The sequence below is a fragment of the Engystomops pustulosus genome, chromosome 8 (assembly GCF_040894005.1).
Source record: "Engystomops pustulosus chromosome 8, aEngPut4.maternal, whole genome shotgun sequence".
NCBI lineage: Eukaryota > Metazoa > Chordata > Amphibia > Anura > Leptodactylidae > Engystomops > Engystomops pustulosus.
The window spans coordinates 24783395-24794409 of NC_092418.1; the positions used below are offsets into that span (position 1 = coordinate 24783395).

Sequence of the window (11015 nt, forward strand, 5' to 3'; positions counted from 1 at the left end):
GTGACAGACTACAAATAAGCTGTGTGTAGTCAGACCCAGCAGCAGCGTTACATTCCATAGTCTGCCTCTTCCTGCTCATTCAAAATAATCAGAATAACAAATAGATGGAATTCGTGTGGGAACTGTATCTATAAAAGGTAACTAGATCTGCATTGGAGCTGTATACATAAAACACAGAGGATATTCACTGTAAACGAGTCGCTAGTTGATGGGACAAACATAACTGTACAGATACAAGAGGATATTTTGCAATTTAACCGTTCACTCTGATCACATGGATTAACCTGAGTTATCTGTAGAAGTAATCTGAGGGGTTACACCACAGATAATTTGGCGTAATATTGCAATATAAAATACAGCAACTGATAAACTTCTCTAAACATATAAAGTGCACCAATCTGTACAAATAAGTAAAAGTACCTTAGGGTAAGACTAGAAACACCGGATCTTTCCACATTTTGGCACTAAACTCTTTCTCTGTCCCATCATCATGTGATAACATGACTTGCTTTCTCCATCAGACGGCCAATGAAGGGGTGGGGCCAACACTGGCAGGGGAGGGACCAACAAAAAAAACTTGAAATAAACCCATGGGGAAGAAATATTTCTATCCTACACGCAGAATTTTTTTTTTTTTAAATTACATTTTGTCATCCCTGAGCATGGAGAAGGTTGTGTAAAGCAGCTTTTTCATGAATTTTAAAGGACATCTACCACCAGGATCAAGGAATGTAAACCAAGTACACTGACATACTGGTATGTGCCCCCTCTGGCAGGATCTGCTCTTCTTTTAGCTTCTTATGCCCTTGTTTTTACAAAAAAAGGCCTTAAAAATTATACAAATGAGCCCACACTGGATGGTCAAAATTACTTGCAGCTTCCCTTTAAGGGAGATTTTACTTTAGGCAACCAATGGCTAGCTAAAGAGGTCACTGGGTTCCACACAGTACAAGACCATTCATTTCCAAGGACACCCTATGCCAAGCTACACAACAACATTGACATTGAGGACCTTAAATGTGCACCCCAGGGTATTAAATGAGCTCAAATATGAACCACAAGAACATGAAAACATGAACAGCCAAGCCTTTACTTAGTCGAGTCCTCCTTAGACACTGTCTTAAATAGTTTAAATAATATATTACATTTATAAAACAACAGTAAAAAGCATTTCTGGGAACTCCTCCTGAGAAAGAAGTGCGAAGACATAATGTATTCATTTAATTACATGGAATTAAAAAAAAATGGGAAAAAAAACCTTCTTAAAAATGCATCCAGTTAAAGTTACCCAACTTTGGAGGACCTTAGGATCTGATAGCGGGAGAAATGGAGTAGAGAAAGGTGTAGAAAAGATGTACCATTCCAGGAAAGGCAGCAGAGGGGTGCTAATTTTTGGTATTTTAAATTAGTTTTTTAAAAAAAGTTTAAACTTTTAATATGTTTTCCGGTTTTGGATATCCAAAAAGAACAAAATCGGGCTCGTATAATTTGTAGAGTTTTTGCCTCCATTCTAGAGGGATCTTGGAAAACCAGTCCTCCTCCCAGCTACTTGCAGTCCTGTTCCTGTAACTCGGAGGAAACTGGAAGAGGGAATCTAAATTTAATTGTCTTAGAAGTAGAGCCGCATCCTCGTCAAGGGTCTCCAACTTCCCTACAAAGTCGTACTCAATCTGACACGGGTGGCAGAGACGATACACTTGACGCCAATGCTCGTTGAAAGGTCTCTGCTCTTCCGTCCGCGCGTCTAGAAGGTACTGTATAAACTGAGAAAAGGAAGGCTTGGCCCCCGACGAGAACGCTTCTCCTGCAGACGTGGGAACGTTGGTCCAGTTGGAGTAGCGGGTCAGTATGGGTATAGCAAAAGTCTTATAAAAGTCCTCATTCTCCAGCTCAAACTTGCTGCGGAAAGCAGAGATAAGACGCACAAAAGGGTCTCGGACAAACAAGAATTTGGTGTACTTTTTTAACTTAATCTTCATCATGTGTTTGGAGAACTTGCCATATCTTCTCCAGAACTTGTTAAATGTCAGGTGATTACTTGTGTTGTGGACGTCCTCACGTGGAATTTCCAGAGGGTCCTGATACGGGGCACCTTTTTTGTCTAATAGACTCTCACTCAACACAATCATGACTCGTTTCCAATTTGTACAAGCCACTTTTGGCACATAGCAATAAATAATGCCGTGCCGATCGTCCACCACAAGGTGGTCTAGCTCCTTGTTAGGAATTTCATCAAAATCCCGGTCCTTGAATGGAAAATTAAAACTGGAATTAGCACAGTACGAGCGTAAATTTAGTTTTCTTTCCTCCTGTATTAACTCCTGATCTAAAATGGCTTCCTCCAGTTTGGTTCTGGAGGACCAGTCATAGCCTCTTACATTTTCTTCGAAGCTATTTGACCCCCCTCGCTGGACCAACTTCTCCCCCTTTGTGCTTGGCACCTCATTTTTTGTTGTAGCAAAGTTAAGAAAGTTATCTAGAAACCTGTCCACATCTGATATACCATTGTTTTCTGTAGACAAGTCAGAAGAAGGGCTCTCCACACTTTCGTGAGTCGGATAAGACTTGGAGAAGGATGTATGGAGATTAAAATTTGCCGTACCCACATTGTCCCAATAAACGATGATAAAAAGGACCATAAAAGCTGAGCCGAGGACCACCAGCAAACAGAAGAGACGTGATTTGGTCATTCTTCTTGTCCGGGTAGCCTAAGATTTTGAGATCTCATACGATGGTTCTCACTAACTCCATTCTGATTCGACTTGGACAATCCTGAAACAAAACAAAAAAAAAATTTGAGGAAGTTAAGCGTTAGATCAAAGCTATTTACGTATTATACAGGGAGCTGAAATGACTCAAACTTCCTGGAAAGAGAAGTGGGGGTTGAGGCTGAGAGGAAGAAGAATATCTAAAACTATTGAATTGTAGGAGGTCAGGGAAATTGGCACTACCCATCCTGACACAAATCGAAACAGCAAACTCTGTCACACTTATCTGTTTTCCACCAATGTAGATTCGCTCTGCAAACAGCTTTCTCAGATCTTCTACATTTGATTTGTGTATGGAATTTTATTTAAAGGACATCTACTATGAGTGTTACTGATGGTAGACGTGTGCATCTAAGAAGTTCTCTTCCAACCACTAAGATAGATAAATCACCTGGGCCAGATGGCATACACCCCCGGGTTCTGCATGAATTATGTACGGTGATAGACAAACCGTTATTTTTAATATTTGAAGATTCACTGAGGACTGGTTATGTTCCACAGGACTGGCGCATAGCAAATGTGGTACCAATATACAAAAAAGGATCAAATAGCGATCCTGGAAACTACAGACCCGTGAGTCTAACTGCTGTGGTGGGGAAAATATTTGAGGGGTTTATTAGAGATGCTATCCTGGAGTATCTCACTGTGCACAACCTTATAACCCAGCGTCAGCATGGGTTTATGAGAGATCGCTCCTGTCAGACTAATCTGATTGGTTTCTACGAGGAGGTAAGTTCAAGACTGGATCTGGGGGACGCTGTGGATGTTGTATATCTGGACTTTTCAAAGGCATTTGACACCGTGCCACATAAAAGGTTGGTATATAAAATGAGACTGCTGGGAATAGGAGAAAATCTGTGTATTTGGGTAAGTAATTGGCTTAGTGATAGAAAACAGAGGGTGGTCATTAATGGCACATTCTCAGATTGGGTTGATGTTACCAGTGGAGTGCCACAGGGGTCAGTATTGGGGCCACTTCTTTTTAATATTTTTATTAATGACCTTGTAGTGGGTTTACACAGTCAAGTTTCAATATTTGCAGATGATACTAAGCTGTGTAAAGTAATAAATACTGAGGTCGATAGTTTAGCATTACAGAGGGATTTGTGGAAGCTTGAGGGATGGGCAGAGAAATGGTTGATGAGGTTTAATGTAGATAAATGTAAAGTTATGCACTTGGGCCATGGAAACAAAAAGTATAATTATGTTCTAAACGGTCAATTACTTAGTAAAACTGAAGCTGAAAAGGACTTGGGGGTATTGGTGGATGGTAAACTTAATTTTAGTGACCAGAGCCAGGCGGCTGCTGCTAAAGCAAATAAAATAATGGGATGTATCAAGAGAGGAATAGATTCTCATGATAAAGACATAGTTTTGCCCTTATACAAATCCCTGGTCAGACCACACATGGAATATTGTGTACAGTTTTGGGCACCAGTGTATAAAAAGGATATAGTCGAGCTGGAACGGGTGCAGAGGAGAGCAACCAGGATTATTAGGGGAATGGGGGAACTAGAATACACTGACAGATTAAAAAATTTGGGATTATTCAGTTTAGAAAAAAGACGACTGAGGGGAGACCTCATTACAATGTACAAATACCTGAACGGACAGTACAAGGATCTCTCCAAAGATCTTTTTATACCTCGGCCTGTGACCAGGACAAGGGGGCATCCTCTACGCTTAGAGGAGAGGCGATTTTACCATCAACATAGACAAAGGTTCTTTACTGTAAGAGCAGTGAGACTGTGGAAGTCTCTGCCGCAGGAGGTTGTTATGGCGGACTCTATGTACATGTTCAAGAGAGGCCTGGATACCTTTCTGGAGAGAAAAAATATAACGGGTTACGGGGATAAAACATTTATTTAATTCTTAAAGGTTGGACTTGATGGACTTGCGTCTCCTTCCAGCCTTATATACTATGATACTATGATAATAACTCTTGCGGCAATATAGAGTTATAAAAATTATTCTAATTAACCTGGGGTGCTCAAGCTACGTCCCCCGGAAAACCTCAGAGCACAATGTCCTATAATTTATTCACTCCTCCTGTTCCGATACGAGTTCCGCCCGTAACTTGCATAATTTTTATAACTCTTTATGCTACGGCCAGGTGGGTCTATGTCCCATGCACTCCCACTCCATAGGTTGGTACTCCACACGGCCGTGCACTTTAGGAAAGATAGGAAATGCCCTATCTTTTCCCCATGTACGGAGTGGTATGGTGCCACATGTGTGCGCCACCGCATTGCTCCGTGTGCCTATTGCCTACATTACATGCGTCCCCCGCACGGTTGTGTGAATGTAGCCTAAGGCTGTGACCCTTATTACGCTGCTGCTAATGCACATTGTGGATGTGACGTCAAGAAGAGTGCGGGCGGTGATGGAACAAGCTATGGTGGACAAGAGGTAAGGACAAAAGTTCTTTCATATCTTTACACCTGCTTGTTTGGCCATTTCCAGAAGTGCTGCACTTGCATTCTTGTATATTGGACGTTACTTCCAGACAAGACTTTTATAGACACTTGGAAGTTCAAAGAACCCAAGTACAAATAGAAGGCTTGTTTGGATTTAACATTCGGGATATGGAACTACATTTTTTTTTCCAAGCCTGGAGTTGATTTATATGACTGCCTTGTGATACTGAAGCTACAACTGATGGGCATATAATCTGATCCCGTACAGATAACCTAGAAGGCTCATAGACATGTCAGTTTGCTCCGCAATCGGATTTTGGCGCATCGGCTTGCACACGACACAAATCGGGGGGCGGGCCGTCGGACAACCCAACTGATTCGAACTACGTGCGGGATTTAACATATCAAATTGTGTCGCAAACACAATTTACAAACACCGGGAAGAAGAAGGTGAACTCCGGCGGACCTCGGCGGGTAAGCGACAGATGCAGGAACGAGCTACGTGAATCGCACCGGACTTCATCTTCGTTGGAGAACGCACCTCGGGGATCGTCAGGACCAGGTAAGTAAATCTGCCCCATTGACATAAAAGTGGTCCTGTCTCCACTCCCCCCGCTTTCTGGCCGATGTAATCTCGATGCAGTAGCGGAGGTTTCAGCACACAGTGGGAGAGGGGAGGGAGTATAACAGTCCGTGAATCTGCAGCACAGAGGGGCTCTGGTAACACCCACAGGAGCCTTTAAGGCTCATTAGCATAATTTTACAAGTTGGTTTTAGAAGGAACTAATTTATTTTGTTGCTTCTGGTTAAAAATCTCCAGCCGTTTTTGTGTATACACCTCCTAGACAGACTTATGAGTTGCAATAGTAACAGACTACAAACAAACCCTTTGTAGTCTGATCCTGAATTCATCTTCCTTGTTTATCATCCTTGATTTTGATGGTAGGTTTTCTTTAAGTACTGTACCTCGATATCTGTGGACTCATTCCTTTTTGTGTATGTTGCTAGCAACAAAATGACTATGAAAGATACAGGATTGTCATTTTATGAAATACACTGGGGGGGGTGTCCTCACACTGCTGTGATTTTGGTTCTCTGCACTGAGCTGTTCCACAATCTCTCCCCTCCGTTCTGAATTGCTATACTACATACCATACATATATTACTATACGGTTCAGCCAGAGGCTAATGGAAACGTTTGCATAGTGGAGGGACTGTGGAGAGCAGTTCTGTGCACAGCAGTGTGAGGAGTTAACATGGAAAAGCTACAATCTTGGAAGAATATCAATCCATATACAACCATCCGGCTGATAGTAACAAAATATACAGAACTATGATTAAACACTTACATAAAGTGAAGCATAGCCAAAGGACAAGATAGCAACAAGTCCAAGGAGAGCGGATGTATGGGACAGAGTACGGACATAGCCGCCAAAGAAAATGAAAAGCAGTAAAGTTCCTCGGTTTACGGCTTGAGAGTTTACAGGACACATAGAAGATAAGAGAATGTTATATGATACATACACAGATCGCTTACATTAGGCAAATATTCTTTGAGCGCACGAAAATGGGAAGCAGATGTGCCTGGACCGCTTCACACGTACAAAAAAGAAGAACCACGGAAGATTGCAGCAGATTATTGTGAAATCGATAACGAATTTTGTTCACTCCGGAAAATAGGAGCCAGCGGAGCGGAGGATTATATCAGATCGGCTTCATAACAGGACAGCTGGACGACTCTCCAGAGACGACTGGTCTTTGGCCGAGTCAAGGACTGAAATCCTTCTCACCGTGCAATAAGATACATAGACCATAGACATAAATATAGGTCATAGGCAAAGGAGTGCCGCTGCTTTTTTGGGAGTAAGTTGCCGTGTTTTTATATTCCTACAATATGTCTTGTAAAATTCCTTGATATTTTAGTCGGACGAGTTTGAAAATCTCATCCTTGAGAGTGAAGATGAAGAACAAATGTGATGTGTAGTCGGCTCCTGCCTTCCTGCGGCTCCTTTCATGTAAAGGTTTTCATCTTCTACTTCTGCACTTTTACTGCTCGTTAGAGAACATCATAAACGTGTGCAGAACTCCTGCTGAGCTTGTGTTTATGTACAGTAGCCAATCTACACAAGGCAGAGTCCTGCCCCGGGGCAGAGTCTGTGGACGCCTAGATGCTGGTCCAGAGTCTGCACGTGCCCAGTCTCCTTTGCCAGCCCTGGGTCCGCGGGAGCTTGGGCCCTTTCCACAGCCCAGGGTCCAGAGGGGCTTGGGACCTCTCCCCAGCCCAGGGTCCACGGGGTGCTTGGGACCTCTCCCCGGCCCAGGGTCCACGGGCGCTTGGCCCCTCTACCCGGCACAGGGTCCACAGGCGCTTGGGCCCTCTACCCAGCACAGGGTCCACAGGCGCTTGGGCCCCCTACCTGGCACAGGGTCCGGGTAATCAGGCCTTTCCACGGCTCAGGGACAGCAGGTGCTTGGGCCCTTTTCATGGCCCAGGGTTTTGTGGGCTCTCTGGCCCCCTTTCGGGCCCAGGGTCTGCGGCCGCGGGCCCTTTCCATGGTCGCTCAGGACCTCTCCGCCTTCTAGGGTCCGCAGGCGCTCAGGAGTTCTCTGGGGCCCAGGGTCTGCGGCCGCTGAGGCCCTCTCTGCGGTCTAGGGTCTGTGGACACTCAGGCCCTCTCCTCGGTCTAGGGTCTGCGGACACTCAGGCCCTCTCCTCGGTCTAGGGTCTGCGGACACTCAGGCCCTCTCCTCGGTCTAGGGTCTGCGGACACTCAGGCCCTCTCCTCGGTCTAGGGTCTGCGGGCACGCAGGCCCTCTCTGTGGTTTAGGGTTTACCGGTATCCGTTCAAAGACTGCGGGTGTCCTCATGCCAAAATCCATGGTAAAAAAAAAACTGCTTGTTTCAACTTATATCTGAAATAAGCAAAACCCCTGAAGTCACAGGTGACTTGGAAGTTCACACCAAGACAAGGGGTTCAGCAAGAGGCTGCAATGATTACATCCACCCAAAACAGAAACACATGTCCACGTGTAGGGGCTTTCTGTAGGGTTAATAATGGTTTGAAATTTCCTTTAAAAGGGAAGAATTAGAAGAAATCGACTTAATTTACACCGAGTTTGAGAAGAATTAGGGAGCAGTCGTAGGAGAACGTACAACTACAGACATCTACTATTCTGTAGGTAAAATAGAAGATAATATTACTCCTGATCCTCTGCCCTCATGAGATAAGACTCTTCCAACAAGCACAAATACTTGTACACTGTATTATAATGTCCATCTACGTACATCCACACACAGGGCATCAGGACATCGGCCATAAAGTCTGCAATTATGAGCCCCAACTAAGATACCGCGTATTTACTTGTGTATAAGGGACGAGCTGATACGAGTCCATATAAACAACCAGTAATCCCAGTAAAGGAGAACTGGTGCCAACTGGTGGACCAATTATAGGCACCGGATGACGTTGAATCTGGCCTAAGGTCGAGTTCACACACAGTATTATGACATGATGGACCTGTATGTAATACAAACACAGTACACAATACATCATATCTGAATCAAAGATCCTACAAACATAACTAAGTCTGTAGAAAGAGTCAATGTCCAAGCTGGGGGCTAGGAAGCCATCGTAGTCCAGAAACACCGGTGGGGCAGGCTACGTGCGAGCCCCCAGCTGGGGTCATGGCCATTAGCTGTAGGAAGTTATGCAGGACCTTGCTATTAGATGTCATATATTGTGCTGCACTGATATTACATACTGAATATTTGATGCACAAGTAGAATAAATATATTACACACATATACAGTCAGAGGATACAACCCTACAGTCTGTCACAGAGGAGCTGTATACCTCACCTACATATATACTTACATGCAGTGCACATGTACATTCAGGAGCCTATACAAGGAGAACACACATACTGATATACTGTGTATAATATTCATGTGCTGGGAGCATATATAATACAAACAGTATATATACAGTCAGTAGATGGTATATACTTACAGTACATATACAGTCAGTACATAGTATATACACATACAGTATATATATATATATATATATATATATATACACACAGTCTGTAGATAGTCTGAATGGTGACATACTTTCAGCAGGAGAAATTGAAGATTGGTGCTGTTCATCAAAGTTTTAAGATAAAATAAGAGGGAGAAGAAGAATCCTTGGAGCTCCGGTCATAGTGAAAATACTTTTCTCTATTTTTGTGGACTTTTTCAGACTGTGTGGACCGGTCTTATACCGTGAGTAGCTCCTTAAGGGGCAAACTGTGCACCACGAACAACTGTGTTTTTGTGCAGTCTGTAGATAGTATACACATACAGTATATACAGTCAGCACATGGTATACACACATACAGTATATATACAGTCAGTAGATGGTATATACATACAGTATACAGTCAGTAGATGGTATATACATACAGTATACAGTCAGTAGATGGTATATACACATACAGTATATACAGTCAGCACATGGTATACACACATACAGTATATATACAGTCAGTAGATAGTATACACACATACAGTATATACAGTCAGTAGATGGTATATACATACAGTATATACAGTCAGCACATGGTATACACACATACAGTATATATACAGTCAGCACATGGTATACACACATACAGTATATACAGTCAGTAGATAGTATACACACATACAGTATATAGTCAGTAGATGGTATATACATACAGTATACAGTCAGTAGATGGTATATACACATACAGTATATATAGTCAGATGGTATATACACATACAGTATATACAGTCAGCACATGGTATACACACATACAGTATATATACAGTCAGTAGATAGTATACACACATACAGTATATACAGTCAGTAGATGGTATATACATACAGTATACAGTCAGTAGATGGTATATACACATACAGTATATACAGTCAGCACATGGTATACACACATACAGTATATATACAGTCAGTAGATAGTATACACACATACAGTATATACAGTCAGTAGATGGTATATACATACAGTATACAGTCAGTAGATGGTATATACACATACAGTATATATAGTCAGCAGATGGTATATACACATACAGTATATATAGTCAGCAGATGGTATATACACATACAGTATATACAGACAGCACATGGTATACACACATACAGTATATATACAGTCAGCAGATGGTATATACACATACAGTATATACAGACAGCACATGGTATACACACATACAGTATATATACAGTCAGTAGATAGTATACACACATACAGTATATACAGTCAGTAGATGGTATATACATACAGTATACAGTCAGTAGATGGTATATAAACATACAGTAAATATAGTCAGTAGATGGTATATACATACAGTATATACAGTCAGTAGATGGTATATACAGTCAGTACATGGTATATACACATACAGTATATACAGTATATATATAGCAGGCCCCCCTCCCTCTGCAGTAGGCTGTGTGCACAGGTTCTCCCCCCTTACACCCCAGGCCCCTCTGATAGGGGTCTCTTATAGCTATAACGGTGCTCGAGCCGGCATCTATCGTGATATACCGCACCTTAGCGACCAGCAGGATGCCTCTCTATCGCGACATACGCTCCATATTGTCTCCCTACTGCGCCTGGTCGCCGACATGAGGCCGGAGAAGTCAGCAGCCGCACAGCCAGCTCAGCCCGGATCCCCAGCCCTCCACATACAACCTCCCCATCCCCTCACACTGCGAGCCGGGGAGCGCAGCCCCGCCCACTGCCTGAGGACCAGAGAGGAGGCGCCGGCACGTGACCGGGGGCCGCCATCATGCTTGTG

General features: G+C 43.1%; 1 protein-coding gene across 2 annotated transcripts; it reads right to left on the minus strand.

Moving 5' to 3' along the window:
• Nucleotides 1–1066: 1066 nt before the first annotated feature.
• CHST12 (carbohydrate sulfotransferase 12) lies at nt 1067–10966 on the minus strand. 2 transcript variants are annotated; one of them, XM_072120331.1, is made up of 2 exons: nt 10768–10966; nt 1067–2772 (listed from the first exon to the last, which is right to left on the minus strand). In XM_072120331.1, the coding sequence occupies exon 2, from the start codon at nt 2688–2690 to the stop codon at nt 1425–1427; it is 1266 nt and encodes a 421-aa protein (XP_071976432.1). In that variant the 5' UTR covers nt 2691–2772; nt 10768–10966; the 3' UTR covers nt 1067–1424. The 2 variants fall into 2 exon arrangements, with proteins under 2 accessions (XP_071976432.1, XP_071976433.1); XM_072120332.1 differs by lacking the exon at nt 10768–10966 and adding an exon at nt 6723–6832.
• Between the last annotated feature and the right edge of the window lie 49 nt (nt 10967–11015).

Bases quoted from the DNA above. Each gene is read 5' to 3' on its own strand.
- CHST12 (XM_072120331.1), bottom strand. From the start codon at position 2,690: ATGACCAAATCACGTCTCTTCTGTTTGCTGGTGGTCCTCGGCTCAGCT.